Genomic DNA, 24,262 nt, shown 5'->3' with positions numbered 1-24,262 from the left:
TATAAGTTTTGGACACCAAAAATTGTGCTGTACCTTGTATAATTCTATCTATTCATTTTTTCACCCTTTTCCTTGTCCCATCTTCTATCGAATTTCATTCGAAATTCAATCTGCCTTCTTCAATATGTGCTGGATCACGTACCTCTTTCCCCCTGCAGGAATGGCCAATTTCAGTCATTTTAAATATAGGTTTTCCCTTTTTCTAGGCCTTCAATTTCTAATTTCCATCAAAAAATTTTCCACCCAGAACGCCGGCGTTCGTCTTGATTTTTCGCTTGCGATTCCCCCCAAAAAATAAGACCAGCTGCAAAAAAATTGTAAAAATTGCAACAAAAACCACAAAAAGAAGTTTGATGTTTTCGACACATTTATGTGACGAATAGACAGACTAATTTCAAAAAAAGACCTCGTTTTATGTACACTTGCCCTATTTCTTCTCAATTATATGCTTAGAATTTTTTTTGTAATTGAATTTTGCTTTAGTGTCTTCTTTTCTGCCAGAATTATATTATTTTAAGTACAAGTAACTAGCAATAAAAGTTTCTAAAGGGCATTTATGTTTTATGAGAATATATGGGAGGATTGGTGCCATCCCGATCGAGAAATGGCCCAACCAGGAAGTATCAGAAGTCTACTCCGCGTTGAGCTTCAAAGCCAAGAACTGGACCAGGAAACATTCTACAAACATCCGAGCATCAGGTTCTGGAGCTGCATTCTATCCACGAACTTGGAGTTCCGTTCTTTCCTGGTTGTCATGGTGGTCCTGGACGTCTCGCATCTCTTCCCTCACTCGAAGCTCCTGGTCTTGCTGATGGTTTTTTATTGTTACAAAACGAAAAGATATATATTGTCACATTCTTCTTCTTTTTATGGAAAATTTGGACTTGGTTAGACGGTTTTTTTCTAAACCCACCCAAACCTTCAACTTTGGGCCCATTTATCGCTATTTCTGTAAACGATATCCAGAAATAGTAAACTAACAAAATGTTTATCATAAAATCAAAAATGGTTTGTCAATTGACCACTTTGATATCTTTCACAAGAAATGAGATATATGAACTCAAAGTTAACGATTTGGATGGGTTCTATTGGAGTGGTTACGGTGAACTAAATTACTGGTTGGGTTTAATTCAAGGAAAGATCCGGTGTTTATGTTCGTCGACATTCCGTGAACAAGTTCAAAGTTAAGATCTTTTTTATCTCCAGCAAAGGTTTTTCGAACAGAATAAAAATGGGAGCAATTTTGTTTATTTCCTCGCGTTGAACATATTAACCCTTCCCTTTAAATTTATTCCCAATTTTATCTCTCTTCAAACATGGCGCCTGCACCACAGATAATACAACTAAACAATGGCGACAAAGTGAATCGTTTTACGGTGTTCAAAAAACTAGGAGAAGGTACATTCGGAGCAGTTTACGCTGTAAGGGATGACAATGGTGGAGCCGAGCACGCACTGAAGGCTGAATTCGCAACTGAAAAAATTCCGGTGAGTTCCTAAATTCTTTATTCGAAACAAGTAGTTTTCAGCTTCTGAAATTGGAATTGTATGTGATGCAAAAGCTGACTCAGCGAGGAGCAAAGCACATGCCAACCTTGATTGGTTAGGAATCAATTTATGAAAGAAAAAAAATAAATTTTCAGACAAGGGAAAGCATGATAATTTCAATTACATCGTCATGAAATTTCTCGGGAAATCACTTCAAGATGCAAAGAAAACTGGACCAAACAGTCATTTGACTTTAGGATCTGCCATTGGCGCATCGATTCAATGCCTTGAAGCACTCGAAGAATTGCATTGGTGTGGATTTTTGCATCGGGATGTCAAACCAGGAAACTTCTGCTTGGGAAGACCTGAAGTGGGAGAGTTAAGAAAGATTTTTGTTTTGGATTTCGGATTATGTCGTCGATATGTAAATGATCAGAATGTGATGCTTCAGCCACGTAGAAAAGCTCCGTATAGAGGAACTCCTCGTTACGCTCCAATCGCTTCACACAATTACATGGAGCATGGTAGAAAAGATGATGTTGAGAGTTGGTATGTCAATTAGATTTTAAGCATCACTATTCTTCAAACTGTACAGGTTCTACATGCTAGTCGACTTCACAAATGCCGCTCTTCCGTGGAAAATCGCGACTGACATCAAAGAAGTCGGAGCCATCAAAAAGAATGCTCGAGTCGAACCTGGGTTATCTCAAATGCTGGCTGAATGTCCGATGGAAGAATATCGTGTCATTCTCAAGTAGAAAGATTGACAGCGTTTTCTTATTTACAGCTTTTCTTTTTTCAGTCACATCGATTCGTTGACCTACTTCATGGCACCCGACTACGGACTACTCTACACGACCCTTCGAACATTGATGAAGACAAAAAATCTTCAGGAATATCCGTATGATTGGGAAGCCGAGTATGGAGCCAATAAAAACTGATTGCATTGAATAAATTTTTGAACATGTCCTATTTTTTTATTTTTTTTTGTTTCCTTGAGGATTCAAATACGCAGATTCAGATTTTGATATAAACTGTTGAAGTTCTCCGAAACCTTCCGTTAAAAAGAAAATCTATTATACAAGGCCCATTTGGGTCCTGATAAAGTTACTTTTTCAAATAAATATTTTTCTGGATCATATTGATTTTTGTGTTTTTACAAAGAATTCCGGATTGCGTCAAATTTTTATTTGTCCGGATTCCGTTTTCCGAATTTCGAGAAAAGTAATGTATTCCGAATTCCCAATTCCGCGTTCCGGATTCCGAGAAAATTATTTTTCCGTACTTTCAGCAAATAGGTTCATCTGCAGAAATTCTCTTCCGCGAGAATTGTTCTTAAACTTCCGCTACTACATATTGATGCCAAACATAAACCGCCATATATGTTTTTTAGAATTTTCTGCATACTTGAGATATCTGTATTCCGTTTTTTTTCGCATCAAGATTCGGTTATCTGCATCTCATTTTTTTCACACCAGAAGTCACTTGACCAACCGTTTTCCGTCAATGGTGTTTGATTTGATTGGTTCAGTTCACAAAACCTTTACTTTCTAATTAAGTTTCTTCTCTTTCCGTTCTTATCATCTTACATTCCCTTTCACATCTAAAAGAAACTGGTTTCGTTGTTACACTTTCACAAAAAGCGAAATAGTAAACGAAAAGAGAAAAATTGAACGAAATGACCTTCATTTTCCGGAGACTTAGATTTTGTAATTTCCAGAAAAAAAGATGAAAGAAAAAACGTTGATGGATAGGTGGATAGGTAGTCAGTGGAGACAGTTAGACGGTAAGTTACACCCTACACAAACCGTATAAAAGAGAAGGACAATGCCACGGAAATCACTCTTGTCTTCAATTGTCAATCATGGGCAAGCTTATCCTGGTCGGATCTTCGATCGCACTCACCTGCTGTTTGGTAACCGTCTTCATTATGGGATCTCTTCTTCAAGAGATTTCTGACATGAAGTCGGAAGTTGAGGATGGCATGATGGAGTTCAGAGTAAGTTGGCAGCTTTAACTTCTAGTTGATTAACTTTCCAATTTCAGGAGATCCATCAAGACACCTGGAACCGCGTCATGACCAAGCACATCAACCCAACCGGAGCCACTGATGCCCCAGCTAACTTCCAAACTCTCTTCGGAGTTCGTAGATCTCGTCAATCTGGATTCCCAGAACAATGTAACTGTGGACCACGTTCCGAGGGATGCCCACCAGGACCACCAGGAACTCCAGGAGAGCAAGGACCACAAGGAGAATCCGGACCAGACGGAGACGATGGAAAGCCAGGACTCGCCGGAGAGGTCGTCGCTATTGTTCACGATCTTCCAGGAGGTTGCATTCAATGCCCACCAGGACGCCCAGGACCACGTGGACCACCAGGAGAGGTTGGACCAGCTGGACCATCTGGAGACAACGGACGCAAGGGACCACCAGGACCACCAGGAGGACCAGGAGCTCCAGGAGAGGGAGGAGATGCTGGACGTCCAGGAAACGCCGGAAGACCAGGACCACCAGGACCACGTGGAGAGCCAGGAACGGAGTACAAGCCAGGACAACCAGGACGTCCAGGACCACCAGGACCACGTGGAGAGGCTGGACCAGCTGGACAACCAGGAGCCCCAGGAAACGATGGAGAGTCTGGAAAGCCAGGAAACGCTGGACGTCCAGGACCACCAGGACCACCAGGAAAGAACGGAACTCCAGGAGTTCGTGGAGAGGATGCTGCTCCAGGACCAGATGCTGGATATTGTCCATGCCCAGCTCGTGCCTACAAGGCTTAAGCATTTCATGTGTTTTCGTATCAATGAACATTTTAACAGCAAAATTGTTTTATTGTTGGATTATTTCAGCATTCAGAGAAAACAATCAGGGAACATTTACTTTATAAAAGCACTTGGTCTATTTCCACTGGTTGATATTTTGCCAATCGGTTTTGTTTTCTCCCAACAGATAACTTTCCGAAAGAAATCTCGATATGGAGTATGACTGAAAAGTAGAGCAAACGTGGCAACAGTTCCATAGAAATTGGCAAACAAAATGAAAAAATTGTTCAAGTCTGAAGTAAATTTTGCAGCATCATCACATGATTCAGATTTACCTTGATTATAGTAGTTTCTGAATATTGAATAGCAAGTGTAGCCAATTGCTGGCAACATAAACAGATAAGGAATACTGATTTGAATGAGAATTCCGTAGAAAAACTTTCTTTGTCGATCAATTGTCACTTTAGAAGAGTTTTTAGATTTCGAGAGTACAAGATAATAAATACAGGTAGAAGCGTAGAACTTGAGCTGAAACATCATGAAAACAGTGCAAATGAACATTGATATAGCAGCATATGTTTTGAATTCTGGATTGATGGATATTGTAAAAACTGGAAGTTGAAAGAATTCTTCAGATGGACAAGCGATAGTTTGAAGAATCGATAGCTTGGCAGAGTCTTGGTCTGGTAATCCGAAAAGAAACGGAATGGGATAAACAACAGCGAATAGATAGTTGATTCCGACTATCAAAAATCGAATCGGCTGTTTTGAAATTCTGAATCTGTTGTTCTGAATGACGTTATGTCGGTTTTCGAAAAGAGATATCATCGCGGACATGGATACTGAAACTTTCTTTATTTTTGGTTTCAAAATGAAATTTAACACATACAACATCCAACCATTCCGGCGGCATAAAATTGTACGGTATGAGGAACTCCAGCTAATGAAAAAAGACCCAACATAGAAGAAGATGCAGTTGGAAGCCAACTGATTGGGGTCATCAGAGTGCTTATCATTAAACTTTGACAACTGATCCTAAAGTTCCATTTTTCAAAAACTACCGTATTCCACTAAAAGAATCCCACCCATTCCGACAACTTTGAGCTCAATTATCTCGATTCCTGTGCAAGATATAAGAAATTGCCAACTGATAAAATATTGGTGATCTTAAGATAAATAGTTTATATCTTTTGAAAGAACAGAGAAAACTGAGCTCAGGGTTGACGATTTGGGTGCTCTTCTATTAGAAGAAATGGAAACAAACCAAAAATGCATATTAAAATATGCCCATTTCATTGAATCCATCGATTTTGGAGTCTTTTTCGAAACACAACATCCAGCAAGAATGAATAAAGGAATGTTGTAAATTGCGGATGATTGAAGAGCATAAACAACGAATTCAGATGAACTTAAAATGCTTTTCGATTTCGGACAGATACTGTAGTAATTGGTACGGTAATAGGTATCAAGGGCTAGTTTTGAAGTCATCTGACAGATTCTGACTGGTTTTTTCTTTCTGAATTCTTTCCGAAAACTTCAATATCTGAAATTAGTCATGTGTTCATAATCAAGTTTTCATCCGGTTCTGAATTTTTTAATATATCACTCGAGCCTGTAAACAAGGAAGTGGTGACGAATACTTCACTGTTTTTCTTTCAGATTTCATACCCTAAAAACTGTCGGTTACAATTCCAACTATCATTCCATCACGACATCAAAGAACATCTAAAGTTCTCTTCATCGCCACACCGGAACCATGTGTCTTCTGCGCTGTTATGTATTTGATTAATGGTTCCACTCGCCAAGGGAACAAGGAAGAGGAAGAGTGTGGGCAGAAGAGAATGGCTACTCGTCATAAAACAATCACTATTCTGGTGTCGTCAAAAGACATCGATGACGTTGTATAAATTCCTTGAAAAACGAAGACATCAGTGATAAAATGTTTACAGATAAACGGTGCAGAATTGCGGCATTAAAATATGCTAATGAATAAATATGGAGTATCGATAAATATAGAAGGGAAAATAAATATTAATACAGAAAGGGGATTTATGGGGTTAAAAGTGGCTGGGAATGGGTATTAAGTCTCCATTGGTTCAGGCTCTGGCTCAGCCTCGGCTTCTTGTTCAACGGCTTGATTTGCTTCTGGTTCAGCTTGTGATGCGGTTTCGCCTCCTTCTTCGGTGTTGTCTTCTGAAGTTTATAAAATCATTTTAAACACTTTGACTGGTTTAACATACCTGCACTCAATACTGGTGGAGTTTCACCAGCATCAGCGTTTTCTCCATCTTCTTGCTCTTCTTTGACTGGAACATCTTCCGGTTCAGCCTGAACTGGCTCATCCTCTTCCATTCTTTCTCCGTTTTCGCTCATGAATTTGCTGTAAAGAGCGGCAAACTTCGGTTGTATGCCATCCATTTGTTGGCGAAGAACTGGAGTTACAAATGGTCCTGGTGGTGGAATTGGAGTCCGACCGGCTTTAGCATCTTCATCTTTAGTGGTCAAACGAGAGAGAATTCTGGAAAAAGGTAAGATAAAATGTAATTGGTGATAATATCAACTCACTGTCTCTCTGTCATATTCAAACGTTCAGTAACCGATGATAGCTGAGTGAATGTAGCCGGTAGGCGAGAAACATCGGACTTCATATCAGAGAGAATCTCATCAAGTTGGACCAAGCATTTGTGAAGAACTGCATTGGCGTTGCGGTTTCCTGCAGCACTTTCTTTTGCAATATTTGCCTGTGATTCAGCAATATTCTCCAAATCAGCAAAACGTTGAGCCAGTGGTCCAACGTTGTCTGGTGTAAGATGACGATTTGCATGAGCGGCACGGCGGAGTTGTTCCTCGATGACAAGTGATTGCTCAAGAAGTTTGAAACGTCGTTGCATGAATTTCGATTTGAGATCAGCTGAGATAACCGCATCGGCACCAGCCTCCTTGAATGGCTCGTTCAGAATAGCGAACTTTGGATCATTGATGATGTCATTGAAGTTAGCTTGGAATCTGCCATATCCGTGAAGCATGACTCCCGCCAAAAGCCAGTAATCGTGTCGGCGATACCAGATCTCGTACTCTCTTCCATTTCGAGCAACTTTCTCTTCATTGGTCCACAAAGCATGGAGCTCTGTGAAGCCTCCATCGCAGATATTAAACTTGAATGGTGGGCGAGCTGCTTTTGGCTTCTTTTCTTCCTCCTTCACTTCCTCTACTGGCGCATTAGTTTCCATTGGCTCATCTTTTTGAACGGGTTCTTCGGCCGAAGCTTCGGCTGCAGTTTCGGTATTCTCAGAAGTCTTTTCAGCATCTGGTGTCTCTTCAGATGTGCTCTCCATGGCATCGTCAGTCTTCTCCATTGGCTCATCTTGTGTTGTTACCGGTGTTGCTTCTTTCTCTTCTTTAACTTCCTCTTTAACGTCTTTGGGCTTTGGTGAGTTTCTAGACGATTCTTCTGCAGATCCATTGGCAGCCTTAGAGAGAATCTCGTCTTGAACTTCCGGCATCGACCAAGCGCCATTAAAATCTTCGAACTCATTAACTTTGCGGCGAACTAGACTCAACAATCCAATACGTCCGAGAACGTGCTGGCGATTGAGCCCTTCTCTAGGCACTCCATCGTTAAAAGTGTCATGTCCATCAGCTCCTGGTTCGCACAAGTGACGCATGAAGAGTGATGCATAAGCGCGGAACACCTTCTCTGATTTGTTTCTCAAATCGCGAACCAGCCATTGAGATTGGTGAGAGTCCTGTGGTGGCATACCCCAACGCATCACTGCCCCATAGAATGCCTTCCTCTGGCGTGGATTGAAGCCCAGAATCTCGACTTGGCCGTTAACTTTCGCCATGAGTGGAGGCATTTTCTCGTTATTTTCGTCACGACGTTTCTTTCGCTTTTCATCGTAATCATCGTCGTCAGAGTTCAACGGGTCGCCATTATCAGACCCATGATACGATTCGTTGTCATCGTCATCTTCTTGAGGTTGGTTCTGAAAAAGATTTCGATTCAAGTATCAGTTTTCCATGAAAAAGTGAATAACATACCTGCTTGCTCCAATCAGTGCCCATGTTCTCGCTAGCATAGTTGATTTGTTTTCGAACACGCTTTCCTTTTCCGAGCTTTTGAGCTTCAATCTCTTTGTCTTGTTCGTAGTGATGCTTCAGAAGCTTCTCCCAGTAATCTGGATCAGGTTCCTTCTCATCTCCTTCTTTCATCACTTCTATCTCATCCTCCTCTTCCTCCTCTTGTCCTTCGGCTTCCTTAGTTTGATAACTGGCAACCTTGAATGAACTGAGGTACTCATTCTGCCAATCAGCCTTTCCTTCACCGTCTTCAGGACCTGGGCCTGTCTCCTCCTTCTTGTCACGATCCAAAAGGAAATCGACAGCAGCGTCGTCCCAAACGATTTCTTGGGTCGTTCCCTTTTTCTCCGCACCTTCGGCTCCTTCAGCACCTTCAGCAACGGCCTCGTCTTCCTTGAACAGCTCTTCAGTTCCCCATCGGAGCACATCATCTAGTTCAGTTTTACTCATACTCTTTCCTTCTTTGCCTCCCAATCCAGCACGTACAACCAAGTGATTCAAAAGCATCTTCTTCTTGGCAACAGTGGTGATTCTCTCTTCAACTGAATTCTTTGTTACGAAACGATAAATCATAACTTTGTGTTTTTGTCCAAGACGATGGGCACGAGAGAAAGCTTGGATATCGTTGTGAGGGTTCCAATCCGAATCGTAAATGATGACAGTATCGGCGGTAGCCAAGTTGATACCGAGACCTCCAGCACGAGTAGAGAGAAGGAAGACGAACTGTTGAGCACCTGGAGCATTGTATCTATCAATAGCATCCTGTCTCATTTGGCCAGTGATACTTCCGTCGATTCTCTCATATTTGTAGCCTTCAACGTCGCAGAAATCTTCCAATATGTCCATCATCATAGTCATTTGAGAGAATATAAGAACTCTGTGTCCTGTGTCTTTAAGCTTTCTCAACATTTTTTGAAGGAGTACGAACTTTCCGGAATTCTTTATAAGAGCGGTTCCCTCGTACATACCGTTCTTTTCTTTTGGTGCTTCAAGCGATGCCTTGACGAATAGGTATGGGTGGTTACAACACTTCTTAAGCTCCATGAGCACGTTCATAAGAGACATTTGGGTTCCACCATTCTTCACATTCAAAGCGTCGAAATTACGGGTCAGAATGTTCTTGTACCACTTCTTTTGCATTTGACTCAACTCGACACGAACGATCAATTCGGATTTGGATGGCATTCCAGTCAACACATCAGCCTTCAAACGACGCAACATGTGAGGTCCGAGGAGATTATGAAGCTTTTCGATTTGATCCTCTTTGGAAATCTCTGAGAACTCAGCAGTGAAAGCCTCAAGTTGGCTGAAAATAAGATATATAAATTAACGCTTGAAGATTCAATACTTACTTGAAACGCTCTTTTGACAAGAAATTCAGCAAATGGAAAAGTTCCTCCAAATTGTTCTGAAGCGGAGTTCCGGTCAGAAGAACGCGATAGTGAATAGTGTACTCGTTGAGATTTTTGAAGAAGAGCGACTGGTTGTTCTTCAATCGATGAGCTTCGTCCACAACCAATGCACCCCACTCAATGGAAGAAAGTATAGTTTTATCCATGTTGATTGTCTCGTAGGAAGTAAGCAAAACATGGAATTTCAAGTTATCAGTAGTCTTCATTCTTCCTGCTTTCGGACCCGTTCTGACGGCTCCATCAACAAATGAAAACTCATGTTCTCGAAGAACAACACGGGAATCACGGTCTCCGACGTATGTAACCACATAAAAATCTGGACACCACTGTTCAGCTTCACGCTCCCAATTGATGATCGTGGAGAGTGGAGCAGCGATGAGGAAGGGTCCCTTGCAATGTCCTTCTTTCATGAGAGTGTACAAAAATGTAAGCGACTGAACAGTCTTTCCGAGACCCATTTCGTCGGCAAGAATGGCATCCGTTCCGTTGGACCAACAATGGCGAAGCCAGTTTATTCCTTCCAGCTGATATGGGTGAAGATTTCCTCCGGTTTCGGAGACATAGTCTGGCTGCACATCGTACTTCTTTCGGATATCGACCTTCTCACGCTTCTTCGGTCTTCTAGACTCCTCCTCTTTCGGTGGAAGTCCTTTAGCTTCACGATGTTTTGCTATCATTTTCTGCACATTCTTTGGCACATCGTCATTGAGCATTCTTTCACGATGTTGCCAGTACTTGATAATAGCCTCTTCATAGTTGGCAATATCTGCATCATCTCGTTCCCAGGTAGCCGCGTCATAAGAAAGTTCCTTCCATTTGACAAGATAATCTTGTTGAGACTTCGCATAAGACTGATGGTTGATGATACGATGAATTTGCATCCATTCTGGCTTCACACCAAATTGATAGTACTTCTCACGGAGTTTGTATGGGTCATTATCCGAGTGATGGCGGGATGCTGTAGACTCTTCGAACTCTGGAGGGATTTCTGAGTCATTCCTGCGGAAGTACATCATGTATTGCTGAAAATAGCTCAATTAAATACGAAATCAACAAAATTAGAACTCACCATACGGAAATGCACTTCAAGCATCATTTCGGAGACCCAGGAGCATTGCCAATAAGACAAGTACTTCCATTTGATGAAGAACTCGCGCTCTCGTCGTGGTGCCATTTTACGGGGAGGTTTGAGCAACGCATCATCTTCAGTTGGCACTGTACCCTCTGGTACAGGGTCTGGGTACGAAATTTCCTTCCAGCGCCAACACAAAATTTTCTCAGACTTTTGCTCGGGTTTGACACACTCGCAACGAGGACAAGCCCATGTTTCTTCCTGTGGTACTTGAGTAAGAGGTGGATCAATGCAATACGCGTGGAAAGCACAAACGCAACTGTCACAGAGAAGAAGATTTTCGGTCTCTTTGCAGATTTTACAGAAATCATCGTTCTGCTTGGTAGGCTCCTCTTTGATGACTTCTGGGCCGTGCTCAATGCAGTGTGGACAACTCCAGTCTCCTTCTGGCGGATCCTCATCCATACAGCCCGTGTGATAGGCTCGTGGGCATGTATCACAGAGAACAAGCTCTCCTCCAACTTTGCAAGTCTCACAGAAATCGTTGTTCTCAACCTCTTCCCCTTGTTCGAGTTTGGCCTTTTTGGCAGCACGAGCTGCTTCCAAAGCTTCCTTCTTCTTCTCCTGCTTTTGAACAGCTCTTTTCACTTTAGCATCCTCCTTCTCTTTGACTTTGTCATCTTCAAGCTGTTCTTGCTGCTTTATGAAGTTCTCGAATTCTTGATCACTGTCCGGTGCCTCGGAATCACGACGCTTCTTTCTAGCAGAACGAGTTTTTGTTGGAGCACTTCTAGGTGGCGCGACTGGAGTAGCCACCGCTGGAGTTTTGCTTCCTCTCTGCTGTTTCTGGACTGGTTTTCCTTGAGCAGTCATATGATCTTGATACTCCTTGTATTTCACTTGGTACATTGGATACAATTTCGAAACATTCGTTCCCGGATTAGCCTCGAGTATTTGCGCTTTAACGACAGCAGAGAAGTTCTGTAATGAGAATGTAAAAACTAGTTACTCGTTTCTTCCCGGAATCAACGACTAGTTTCTCACAATACTTACCTTGAGATTCGTGATTCCTTGAAACTCTTCCAGATCATAGTCGAACTGCACATCAGTCAATCCAATAGCTGCACAGACTTCCTCGCTACTCGCAGTGTAGGGATCCGGAATTTCAGCTTTAGCAGCTGCAGCAGCGGCCTTCTTTGAAGCCTTCTTCGCACCTTTTCCACCCTTCTTACGAGAAGATCTTCTCCGATCGGATGGACCAGCTTCGTCCCCCTGGTCTTGATCTTCTTCCTCTTCAGTTTCTTCGGTTGCCTCTTGAGTCACGGAACCTTCCTCCATAGATTCATCCTCCACAATAGTGGTGTCCTCTTCGGCAGACATAATTGTTAGGTGTTCGATATAGGAATATAGATTTCCTGAAAATCAGTTTTGTATTTTTTAAAAAAAGCAGTTAGGAACGCAAATAAGGAAGAAAGAAGAAAGCAATCAGCTGAGCAACATTAATATGGAGGAAACTTGCAAAAAACTCCAAATATGTAAATTTATTTAGGTGTCGAGGTGAAAAAAAAATTTGAAAATGCTAGATGTCTGCGAACACACTGACGACAAATTGCGTACGAGACGTCATGACTGACGAGGAAATGGAAGATGAGGATTTGAGACCGTACCGTACATTTGAGACCGTACTCTCATTCAGTCCAGGTAAATCCCGCCCTTTCTTGCAGCCTGCGCACGCGAATTCAGCAAAACTCTGCACGGTTTAGCGTTCTTGCCGATTCGTTTCTTGCGCTTTCGTTTCTTGCGGATTTCAATTCTTGCGGATTTGTACGGTCTGGTAGGACTAGAGACTATAATTTATTGACTAAGGAAGAGTTGAATTTTCCCAGTTAAACCGAAAATAAAGAACTAAATATTTGTGGTAGCATCGACTTAAACGGAAGCAGAAAAATTTTTTTCTTGTACATATGAAAATATTATAGATTAACGAATGACTCGGAAACATTAGAAGAACACAATGTAAAAACATTAGTGTAAAAAAGACAATACTGTATGAAAATTTAAAAGCTGGTCTAATTTTTATCATGATTGATCTATTAGGCGTTCAGAATAATTTCAGTTAAGGCCTAAAATGACACCTAAACTACAAAGTAGGCCATCGACTGGTAGAAAACAGTATTTAAAACTTGTATTCAATCGAATTGAATTCGAAACCACTCGGGGACAGTCAATTGTCCCCCAGCTGTCCCATTTGCCGCGACACGGCGGGGACATCCAAAAAAAAAAAAACGGGGACACGGCTCGAGGTTAGAGACACAGAGAAACGAGAGAAGAGGGCATTCGAATGAAATGTCTTCGCGCGTTCTCTCAATCTGTTTGGACATGACTGTGAACATAAAGATCCAATCTCGCAGGGGGAACATGACCTAACAACAGACCCATTCTAATAAGGGGAAAATCGAGGAAGGCCAACAAATGGGGAAAATATGGAATGAATCCAAAACGAAAATTTAGGTAACCAGCAAGGAGCATCCGGGTCATCAATGAGAAATAGAATGAAAAAAAAACTCTTGCAAAAAAAGCTCAAAACGCACAGCTTTTAGAAATTCGGAGAATCACTACTAACCATCATTTGAGTGGAAATGGGGTATGGTGGATTGTAGTGAGATGTGTGATACAGTAAGGCGAAGAAAAGGACATTGATGAATTCAGATGAGCAGAAATGTTAGGAAAGCAAACCAATCACTGCACTGTTGGAGCCAGTAACTGAGTTTGGAACTATTAAAGTAGTTCACAAAACAATAAAAACCAATTCAATAAACATGAAGATGATTACGATACAGGAACCAGATGAGACCAAAACACAAAAAACTGAGATATTCTTCTCTGCCACCCGTTGTGAATAGGTGGTGAGAGCAGATGGACAGCGGAAAAAGAAAATCAATCTTGCCTACATTTTCTATTTGTCCTGATACAAAGGGGACATCGCTCCATGACATGTCCCTTTTCTCACGACAGAAAGGGGACATCGCGCCCTGACTTGTCCCTTCTCACATAACATCAGGGGGACGTTTCAAATAACTGGAGTTCAGAGGCCAAATGTGCGAGTTACTGAAATACAATTGCAATTGCAAACGGGGTCATCGAGGAAGTATCTGATTCAGATACGGTAAAGATAAATTGAGCATTTGCAAGTACTAGACAACTGTGTGATTTGGAACAAGTTTTAAGCAGATGATTGTCTATGCAGATAATCTATTTCGATGATAGAATAGAAGTTATATATTTTTCTGCCAGACGCTGTGACAAACGGCTGAGAGCAGTTGGACAGCAGACAGAGAAAAAAATCCGACTAGATTACCTGTTTGTTTTGACAACAAGGGGACATCATGCATTTATGTCTCCTCATACATGACACCTAGGGGACGATGACTCGCATTTTCGAAAATAGAGAAAAAACGATTTAGGTCAAATAATGAACCTGAGAAATGATAGGAAGAATCTTGGTGGTGCTTCTCACCTGATACCTGATTTTTAGACTTTATTGAAGCATTCCTATTACTATCAGTACCAACATATAATTACAAAAATACAGAATAAAAATTTATACCCTGACAACATCACTTCCTGATTTCTGTTCGAAATAGATGAGAATAGATAGCAAAAAAATTGTGATAGTATGTATTTATAGAGGAGGGGCATCAGATGGAAAAATTGATAATACTGTAAAACCTGTAATAGAAACCCCCCCCCCCCCCCCACACACACAGACAGTCAAGTTTGAGCTCAATTATCACAATTTCTATGCAATATATCAAAAATGTGTCAACTGACGAAACACTTCTGATGTTATGATAAACAATTTATTAGTTGACCACTTTGTTATATCTTTAACAGGAAATTAGAAATATTGACTCAAAGTGAAAAGTAAAAAGTTATTACAGTTTTTATGGTAATTCAAGAAGAATAATCAGAAGACCAACATGAAACTGTTCTTAATCCTAAATTGCATCTGATGAATAGTGTAGAAGTTTTTTAAAAAACAGCCCTCGGAATCCCGGGGAATGGTGGGCTACGGTAGATTCGGGAATTCCAAGATTCTAGGAAAGATACTTCTGACATCAATTCTTGTTTTTAGAAGAAGTCTAGGAGATATCGAATGTGTCCAATTTGACACGCTAGAAAGGGACACCTTGTCATACAATACCCTCTTTTATGATGGTAAGATTATAATAAAGAGAACATAGTAGTTGCTGATGAGTTCAGAAAAAATAACTATGTGAAAATTAGAAATGTAATAATACCAGTCGGTTTACGCCCCTTCGGGGCTAAACCTCCTGGCCCCCGCTTACGATACCCGCAATCTTATAAAAAGGTTCCGTCACTTTTACGGAGGCTATTTTTTAGGGTCTATGCTCACAAATTTGAAAATTAAGAATTTGAAAATTAATTTTGAAAGTTGGGAAGTTCAGAAATTCAGTAGTTCAGAAATCGAGAAATTGAGAAATTGAGAAATTGAGAAATTCGGAAGTTCAGAAATTCAGAATTTCAAGAAATCAGAAATTCGGCAATCCAGAAATATTGACATTAAGAGATTCATGATTCAGAAATTCTGATTTTTTTGAAATTCCAAATTTCTGAGTTTCTGAAGTGCTGAAATTCTGAATTTCTGATTTTTTTTTTGAGATTCTGAAGTTTTGATTTTCGGTTTTTCGAATTTCCGAATTACCAAATTTGGATTTTCTGAAATGCAAGAACTTAACTTAAAGGGGGAATCCGACCAAAATTTTTTATTGCATTAAAGTGTTCGAAAAGTTGTCTATTTTCCCAATATTATAGCGAAAAAATTCAAAAAAAAATCCGAAATCCCCGAAAAATACCGTTAAAAGCGAAACATTTTCAAAAAAAGTTGTTAGGAAGGACGAGTATTTGAATTCCCGCGCAGTGAAAAACCTAGGCCACGGCGCCTGACTGCCGTTTTTTTTTTCAAGTGGCCGACAGTGGTTTTTTTTACGTTTTTTACCTGCCGGACGTGAAAACCGAAAAAATTCGGAAAAACTTCCATCTAAGAAAGGCGCTATGATGCCGTGGCCTAGATTTCTCACTGCGCGGGAATTCAAATCCTTTTTTTTCAACGCCGTTTTTCGGGGATTTAGGGTTTTTTTCGAAATTTTTCGCCATGATATTAGAAACATACTTATTTTTTGAAACATTTTAATGCAATAAAATTTTTTGGTCGGAGTCCCCCTTTAAGAAATTTTAATTTTTGAAACTCTTAATTTCTGAATTTCTGGGTTTCTGATTTTTTTTTGAGATTCTGCCTTTCTGAACTTCAGAATTCTCGAATTTCGCGAATTTCCGAGTTTTCGAATTTCTGCATTTCAGCATTCATGAATTCCTAATTTGTTGTTATTTTCAAAATGATAAATATTTGAGATTTTTTGAATTTCCGAATTTCGAAATTAGGATTTTCCGAAATTCAAAAACTCAGAAATTCAGGTAATCAAATATTTGGAAATTGAAGTGCTCGAGTACTCAGAAATTGGGAATCCGAAAATTTACACATTTTAACATTTTGGAATTTGGAAACTTATTATTTCAAAGATCCAGGTTTCTATAGTTTCAGCATTTAAAAATTTTGCAAAGTTTGGAAATTCAAAACCACTGAAAGATTTTGATTTCTTAAAGTTCGAAATATTTTGATTTCTTAAAACTTAAAGCCTAAGAAATTCAAAGACTACATTAAACGAGTTTGTATTGGTCTAGGGAGCTTGTCTTTTTCTCAGATTTCTTATCATAATTTTTCTTCCTTTCAAATCTTCAGAACTCAGACTGAACCAATATTCGCACAAAATCATCTTTTCGTCTGATATAACGAGGATAAGAAAAAAATAGAGTTGAGCGGGAATGACGTAAATATAATTTCTGAAGACTTGTACTTTAAAAATAGAAGAACGTCTCCAGAAGACGTCAGAAGCAAAATTTTACATATAAAAATAGACGGACATCATCTCGCTGCTATTTCGGATCATCTGCGAAAATTTGGGAAATTTTGGTCCAGTGATGACTTCGCTAGGGTCCCGGAACCGGGAACACCGGACACACACACACACACACACAGAATTTGGTGATTGTTAATAGTAAAGATAGAAACCAAGAGAATATGGAATTCAAAATATGGAATTCATACAAATAGGTCAGAACCCTATTAACCAATACACTATTAAAACGTGAACATGGTTTACGTAGAAAACGCGAACTTTGTACACGTAGAAGAGAAAAAAAGGATGTCATCATCCACGTGCATCCTTATCTTTGCTCCAAATCTGCACATTTTGTGGCTATATAAGGAGAAACGTTTCAGAAGAACCCTCAATATTTGATTCTTACTCGACCCGAGTTGGAAAACTTCAGGTAGACCAACTCTCTATTTTCTAAGAAAGCTATAACTGCATAATTTCAGCACTCGGTGCCGCGCACAAATCCAATACCAACCGCCAATTTAGTGAACCTCAGATAAAAGAAGAGAAATGGCCGACGGAGGACAACAACCACCAATGGAGGGAGCCGGAGCTGTCCCCGCGGAAGCTGCTCCACCACCACCACAGGAAGGAACCGTTGCTGCACCACCAGCTGACGCCGGAGCCGGAGGAACCGCTCCATCGCAAATGGGAGCAACCGATGGACAACAGGATGCATCAATTGCGTTTGTCACAAAGACCTACGCCAATTATGTTCAGGATATCCAGCAGGCCGCCGAAGGTGAGTAATCGAAGGGATACTCCTATTGACAGATGCTTTCAATAGCCCCATGTCACATCATTTTTTTACTTCTTACATTTATTTCAGGAATCCGTCAACGTGCTGCTGTCCTCCAACAAGAAGGACCTGCCCAACTCCAACAACTCCAATCGCAAATCCAACCACAAACCCAGGAGTTGATCTCTGCTCTTCAAGAGACTCAATCCCCAATCGGACTTCCAACTTCATCGGTTGTCGAGATTTTCGGATGGTCTTCAATCCTTCTTCTTGGTGCCGGCATCGCCAGCATTGTCGGTGGCTATTTGCTCTCTCCAATCTTCGGAATCTTCATTGGAAGAGCCGGAGCAGCTATTCTGGCTACTCTTGTGCTCCCAGGCCTCGCTGCTTATCAATTAAATGCTGAGGATGGATCCACATCGGCGACCCGTTTCCAACTTCTCCTTCTGGCTCTCACCCAAGGAGTTTTGATGGGACATGCCATATCATACACTTATGTGTCCGGCCAACCACTTGGATTCATCACTCCATTGGTTATTGCTTTCGCTTATCCATTGGTTGCTGGTCAAGTCGGAACCGCCCATGTCCCACTTCTCGGAGGAGCCGTCGGAGCCTCGTTCGCCGCTCAATTCGTGTTTGGACTCGTCTCGGGATCTCTCACTTTCTCGTACTTCTTGTTGAGTGCCCTCTACAGTGCCGCTTCTGGAGCACTTCTTCAGATTGCCTTCAAGAATTTGAATGCTCCAAGCAGAGTGAGTTTAAGATATGTGCTTAATTAATTTAACCTATAATTACAGATCCACATGTATCAAATCCTCCTCGTCGCCTCGTTCCTCTTCTCGAAGGCACTCGTCTACGGATTGTTCGGATCTGCTGAGCCACCAAAGGCTTGAAACTGAAGCTGTTTTATAGTTTGTGGTGAACTCAATAAAAAACTTCTTCTTATTATTTTTTCGTTTTTTCTGTTTTCTTGCTTTCAGGAATAATTTTAGCTGCAACCAGTTTCGTTAGTTTTGGAGATTCAGAAATTCAGAAATATTTTTATTTATTTCTGAAACTTAAAAGCAAAAAATTCAGAAATTATGTTGTTTTATTGCATCCCAACACCAACAACGTACGTTAAGCAACCCCAAACTCGTTCAATCTCTTGATCAAACAACCGGAAGGCCACAGTTTATTTTCCTTGTTTCTGAAAGATAAACAACAACTTAAACGGATGGTTTTCACGTGAAACCTTCAGTATCATCCGAAGAACAAGGCTGATACAGTACCCCAACCCCCATCGCTCCACTCTTCTCGATAAGCGTTTCAACGACACTTCAGTTATCAGATTATCAAAAGACACGTTTTGTTTTTAAATAAAATAATGGGCAGAGACAGTTTTATAGAGTTTGATTTGATTTTCCGTTTCAAGAAAACTCAAAACTACGTGCGTTTGTTGTTGAGAAATCAGAGAGCGGTCATTGAAGTTTGGGATGGTTATTGAGATGGAAATCGGAGGTTCATAGTGTTGTTGTTGTTTAGATTTTGGAGGTCGTTCAGTTTTTCAACTTGCTCAGAAATTAGGTCAAACCACAATAATCACTGATTGAGGATGGAAAAAAACCATATTTGGAAAATCAAGGCCTGGTCCTTGGACAAGTGTTTAAAAGATCGCTGGTATTCAAATGTATTTTTGAGAAGTATTTAATCTTTAGCAGAATCCATATAGCTGAACTTCCAATACGATGTAGCCAAATTCATCAAGATAATGGTTTCAAGCTATACAAAATCTCAGTATTAATCTGTTAATCGTGTCAATCTAAACTCTATATATACTTTCTAATGTTTTAGATTGTGAGTTTTTTTGAATTAAATTTTGACCATTTTTAGGAGTCTAGAGATGGGATGTCTCTTAGATGGAAAACTTTGCATTCAGAGAATTTTGTAAAAATGCCTAGTTTTCCAGCTTTATGCATATTTCTGAAAGGCACCCCTTTTTGCCACTTTTTGTACTGAAAACGTGAAAAAACAGGTGTCTTTCAGAAATTTGAAAAAATCTGAAAAACTTGGAGTTTTCGAAAAAGTCTGTGAATGCAAAGTTTTTAAATTAGGCTTGTTCCAAAATTTTCAAAGTGATCGAAAACTTGACAGTCGAGCTCCAGACTCTTGAAAATAGCCAAAAGTGAACTGAAAATACGTTTTTGTATATCCTATTGACATGTACTGTATTTTGGTGAAAAGTGTCTGTCATTCTCACCCTTAATAGGTTTCATAGTTTCCCTGCTGTATTTTCTCGATTTGTTTGTATTTTGTAGTTTATAGATTGTCATTTTTCCCTCATCATCATCACAATGTCACAGAAGTCCCCATCACAAATTCCAAATGAATATCATCAAAATAAATGACAGTAGCTTCTTTTTTTTATTTATCACAAAACACATATTCTTCATTTTGTATCACAGTTTTTCTCTCATCATCTTTCTCTTCGCACCCATCTCTCTTATCAAGAATTTCGAAATATTTCGTTGTTCACATAAACGGGGAAACCCCTTTTTTGTCTGTGTAGAGGAAATGAGAGAAATCAAAGATATTGGGTGTGTTGAGGGGTCTACAGTACCCGGAGAGGATATGTGACTAATCACAAAAATATCAAGAAAACACCCAGGAACGTGTTTGTTTTTCCCTCTGTTCTTTTTTGGCTTTCCTTCTGTTTTTCCGGTATTTACCTCTATCCGATTTTTGCAGAGAGTTTTCACCCACAAAAAATCTCAATTGCAGCTACTAGGGGGCGATCCCCGATATGGATGTTAGAGCTCACTAATGTGATGACTACCAAATTTCTAAGTCCTTGGTGTTCAAAAAAGAAATACGGTAGATGTGTCCAGATTTTGAAGTGATTTTGAAGGTTTTGAATTCTCAAAAAAAGCAAGATTATGGATCTAGGAGATTGAGCAACGCATAAAGTGATTGAGTTTGGTGTTTAAGGAAATGGATGAAAATATCGAATGTGCAAGGATTCTGTAAACCAATGAAAATGTTTGCATGTTTTCAGAAAAACCTTAGGTGACCGTAAACCCTGTAATACAAGGCCCCCACGCTGTCAAGTTGGAGCTCAATAATCTCAATTCCTGTGAGAGATCGATTGTGCCAGCGGACAAAATACTTTTGATATTATGATAAATAGTTTTTTCAGTTGGATATTTTCAAATACCTTTGAGAGGAACCAAGAAATATTGGCTTAAAGTTAAAAGTTATCGGGCCCTTCTATTACAGGTTTCATGGTGCGCTGACTTCAGATTCTGGTTCATAAGTTTTATTAAGACAACTGCTAGGATAAAACAAATACACTAGTCCATACAGAATTTGTATACATTCGATGTAGTTTCATTGGCTGATCGTTTGATTTGTCCTAAACCATTTCGTTTTTTTAAGTAGGATTTTCGCATTTAATTTAACTTCCATTTCCGCATTGTAACAGTATTAACAACTTCCTCATATTCGGCCCCTTTTTGTTTTTCAGACATTTACTCTCCAATAAGTTCAAATTCTACTTCCCCCTTGTATTTTTTTTTCTTTTCCTTCATACCGTCACATATCAATGACCATGTTGTACCCGTTTATCACCAGCCAATTTCAACGAAACTAATAACTCGTAGACACTTCGTCTCTATCAGTAACACTAAACACACAAAGCGCATCATAATTTCCACGGAAAATCGGTGTTTCCAGAAGTTTGATAGCTCAGCGTCTTTCGCCTACGCTCCTTATCAGCAAGTTTCAAATGTGTTATCAGGGAGACACTGAAGAAAGCATGAATAGGAGAGAAAATTCACTATGAACTTTAACATGGAATTCATAGAACATTGGAAAGTGGCGTGAAGTTTTCTCTTCTTTTTCTCATCGTTTTCGGGTGGGGCGATTGAGGTTAAAGTCGAACTTTTTCTTAATTTTTTTAGAAGACAATTGAGATAATACAATGAGTCAAAGTGTCAAGGTTGGCCCGAAGATTTATGGGTTCTTTCAGATGCATCTCGGTCGAGAAAAGCCTATCTGTTATTGTCTGTCTTCGAACTTGACGAACAGATAACTTCTGCAAGGGTCACTAAACACAAACAGGTAAATGGTTATGATATTCGAAACAAAAAATTGGGTTGAAAAATTTACTTAAAATGGAAACTATCATGATAAGGGGGGCCGTCATGAGAACACGTTCTAGCTGTCCGGTACTGGTTTAGATCCTGAAAGTTCAGGAATTATGCGAAACCGGTATCAAGTTTTCGGTTGAGAAATTATAGTTATTCTGTCAGTCCACAGTGACGCCCAGATTCCCAAGATTTCCAATTCGCACAGTTGAATCCAGTGTGGCAGAACATCTCTGTCGCGTCGAGACCAGCATGAATTAATACCATTTGACGAAGAGTTTTAAAAAGTTGTTTTCTGTAAAAATGTGTTTTTTTCGACGGGCTCGGAGTGTACTGTTTCAATGGTTTAAACTGCAAAATGGAAATCTTGGGAATCTGGGCGTCCCTTTGGACTGCTTTCTTGGCCCAGAAATCGTAAACTTGTGAACTTTGGACGTGTCATAAAGGAGAGATATAATAAACCTGGAACTATTAGAAAAGATACGGTAATTTTCTTTTGAGATCTCTGAAGTTCATCCAATCGTGCAACTAACCTCTTTCATTCTACCATAACCATAACTCCTTTCATGTACCTCTTTCAGTCTCTCACTGCCTCCTTCTTCAACCTGATCAAAGGTGAAAACTTCCGTTGTTTGATTTTCAGATCAAATTCAAATTGCAACCATCTTCTCTCCGAACTGACCCCTTACGTAATTGAGTAAAAAGATGAGAAGAAACACCCGGAAAACGGTGACACTTGTATGCCATCGTCCCTCCGTTTGCATCATAATGCACCATGTGTGTAACTATTCTAGAAACTATATGTGATGACTTCCGTTCATACCATCACTGGCGACTGTAGGTAATGCCAGGCGTCGATAAGTCTAGATGCCACTCCCAAGTACCGTTGTTATTGTACATGATGTCATTCCAGTTTCCGTTGATTTTATTTCAACTTTCAGGACTTCGTGAGTATTCTGGTAGAGAAATAGAAATGATAAATCATTACGGAAACTTCCGGATCATGATATCAAAATGCGTTGTTATCATTTAGTTCTTTGACACATCCATTTAATTGTTTTTAGTTCCCAAGTAAGCCATACAGTATTCTATAATAAATAAATTGTCATCCAAACTACATTAGACTCTCCTCAATTTTCCAATTTCCAAGATCAGAGAACATGCCAATACAAACACGTTGAGAGCATGCCGATCGAATTGTTCAGTTCCCTCTTTCTATTCTATGTTTCGCCGGTTTTCTTGGCGAAACCAATAAAAACGGAGTCGTAAAAACCGCGAAGACACTGTTATCACCGGTTCGAGTCAACTTTGCACCCATTATATTTGCTACCATTAACGTCAATTCAGAGAAATTCCGCATTCTATTTTAAGCAAACATTTGGTATACGGTAGTAGGTTTCTTTATTTCAAAATTAAACACTGCAAAAAGTTCGATTGAAATATTCCAATCATCCAATCGTTTCCGCAGTCATTTGAAAACTATAAGCTGGAAAAACCAGGCTGAAAAACATGTTTGTTTATGTTTTTAGGTTCCGAACCTAAATTGTACCCTGACTAGAACTCTCTTTTTTGTAACTTGATTTCCCATTCCAGCTGCTTTTGTGTATACGTTCACGGGTCACAAAACAGTTGACAGAGAACAAGAAGATAGATGATAGGCGTGGATAGCTAAACGGGTTTCTTTTTTTCATTCTGCAGTGAAACTATAAATTTTCTGGGAAAGTGAAAAGATAGAAAGTTACTGAATTGAAATTGGTTGATTTGATCAAAGAACCAAAATTGAAAATGACCCATGTACGGCAGTTGGTTCTTTGGGTTACAGTAGGTTGTGGCACATTTCAGATCAGCAGATCATCGTTAAAATTTCTGAATATAGTTGATCCCGCATCACCATCAATATCCTTGTCGACGACGCATATAGCGCGCACGCGCTACCCACAGAATTATTATGGGTGCACATAGCATCCTATATGCGCGCCTAGACATATACCATGCGCAGCCGTTACCCTGTGTATGACTTTCTATGTGACGGTCGTTGGGCACATACCATCAGTTGACTATCATCCGGATTCATTCTGGAAAAAAAAACAAGCGTAAATCTAAATCTAATTCCCAATGAAAACATGAAATTTGAGAGATTCAAACTGTTTTCTGGAAGAATTCTATCTATTTGTTTTTTTATTTTTCAGTGAGATCATCTTTTGCACACTTTAACTCTAAGACACCCTGCCTGGTTTAAGACCTTATTTGGATGTTCACCCCCTGAAAAAGGAAACATTCGTGACGGCATTTGGTGGCGTAAGTGTTGAAGAAAGAATAACAGCTTCTGATTAGTCACATGCTTCATCGACTTCATCTTACAGTTTGATGACCCCACCCTGCAATGGAACGTACGCAACAAAAGATTTTTTTTAGAAGCAGAGGCAAAAAAGATGTGTAACAATTCTCGAGTGTTCTATTGGGGCTGTAACACTTTAGAGTTTGTTTGGCAATAAAATGATGCTTCAGATGTTCACTGATGACTCAGGAGAGGTCATTAAATGAATGGTTGTAGCCTTGGAATTCCAT

General features: G+C 39.9%; 7 protein-coding genes across 7 annotated transcripts; 3 read left to right on the top strand and 4 right to left on the bottom strand.

The window, feature by feature from the left end:
• Nucleotides 1-1,316: 1,316 nt before the first annotated feature.
• CBG09309 lies at nt 1,317-2,428 on the top strand (the record flags this gene model as incomplete). The annotated part of the gene is made up of 5 exons (XM_002636807.1): nt 1,317-1,487; nt 1,529-1,601; nt 1,643-2,036; nt 2,083-2,241; nt 2,290-2,428. 5 exons carry the CDS (start codon nt 1,317-1,319, stop codon nt 2,426-2,428), a joined length of 936 nt encoding a protein of 311 aa, XP_002636853.1.
• A 36-nt stretch (nt 2,429-2,464) lies between these two features.
• On the bottom strand, nt 2,465-4,277 carry CBG27119 (the record flags this gene model as incomplete). The annotated part of the gene is made up of 2 exons (XM_045237742.1): nt 2,465-2,481; nt 3,620-4,277. The coding sequence occupies 2 exons, from the start codon at nt 4,275-4,277 to the stop codon at nt 2,465-2,467; spliced, it is 675 nt and encodes a 224-aa protein (XP_045098936.1).
• Cbr-col-140 lies at nt 3,352-4,268 on the top strand (the record flags this gene model as incomplete). The annotated part of the gene is made up of 2 exons (XM_002636808.1): nt 3,352-3,486; nt 3,534-4,268. 2 exons carry the CDS (start codon nt 3,352-3,354, stop codon nt 4,266-4,268), a joined length of 870 nt encoding a protein of 289 aa, XP_002636854.1.
• An 87-nt stretch (nt 4,278-4,364) lies between the features above and the next one.
• Cbr-srh-76 lies at nt 4,365-5,251 on the bottom strand (the record flags this gene model as incomplete). Its single annotated transcript, XM_002636809.1, has 2 exons — nt 4,365-5,092; nt 5,140-5,251. 2 exons carry the CDS (start codon nt 5,249-5,251, stop codon nt 4,365-4,367), a joined length of 840 nt encoding a protein of 279 aa, XP_002636855.1.
• A 1,048-nt stretch (nt 5,252-6,299) lies between these two features.
• Cbr-let-418 lies at nt 6,300-12,194 on the bottom strand (the record flags this gene model as incomplete). The annotated part of the gene is made up of 7 exons (XM_045237741.1): nt 6,300-6,443; nt 6,495-6,768; nt 6,816-8,236; nt 8,292-9,636; nt 9,683-10,764; nt 10,797-11,795; nt 11,868-12,194. The coding sequence occupies 7 exons, from the start codon at nt 12,192-12,194 to the stop codon at nt 6,300-6,302; spliced, it is 5,592 nt and encodes a 1,863-aa protein (XP_045094080.1).
• A 5,147-nt stretch (nt 12,195-17,341) lies between these two features.
• Nucleotides 17,342-18,463, top strand: CBG09313 (the record flags this gene model as incomplete). Its single annotated transcript, XM_002636811.1, has 3 exons — nt 17,342-17,573; nt 17,661-18,322; nt 18,368-18,463. 3 exons carry the CDS (start codon nt 17,342-17,344, stop codon nt 18,461-18,463), a joined length of 990 nt encoding a protein of 329 aa, XP_002636857.1.
• A 2,535-nt stretch (nt 18,464-20,998) lies between these two features.
• Nucleotides 20,999-21,076, bottom strand: CBG27118 (the record flags this gene model as incomplete). The annotated part of the gene is made up of 1 exon (XM_045237740.1): nt 20,999-21,076. One exon carries the CDS (start codon nt 21,074-21,076, stop codon nt 20,999-21,001), a length of 78 nt encoding a protein of 25 aa, XP_045098935.1.
• Nucleotides 21,077-24,262: the final 3,186 nt, after the last annotated feature.

This window comes from Caenorhabditis briggsae, assembly GCF_000004555.2.
Source record: "Caenorhabditis briggsae complete genome, chrV, whole genome shotgun sequence".
In the NCBI taxonomy this organism is placed as follows: Eukaryota; Metazoa; Nematoda; class Chromadorea; order Rhabditida; family Rhabditidae; genus Caenorhabditis; species Caenorhabditis briggsae.
The sequence above is the reverse complement of the archived record's forward strand: the minus strand, read 5'-3'. Positions and strand labels throughout refer to the sequence as shown.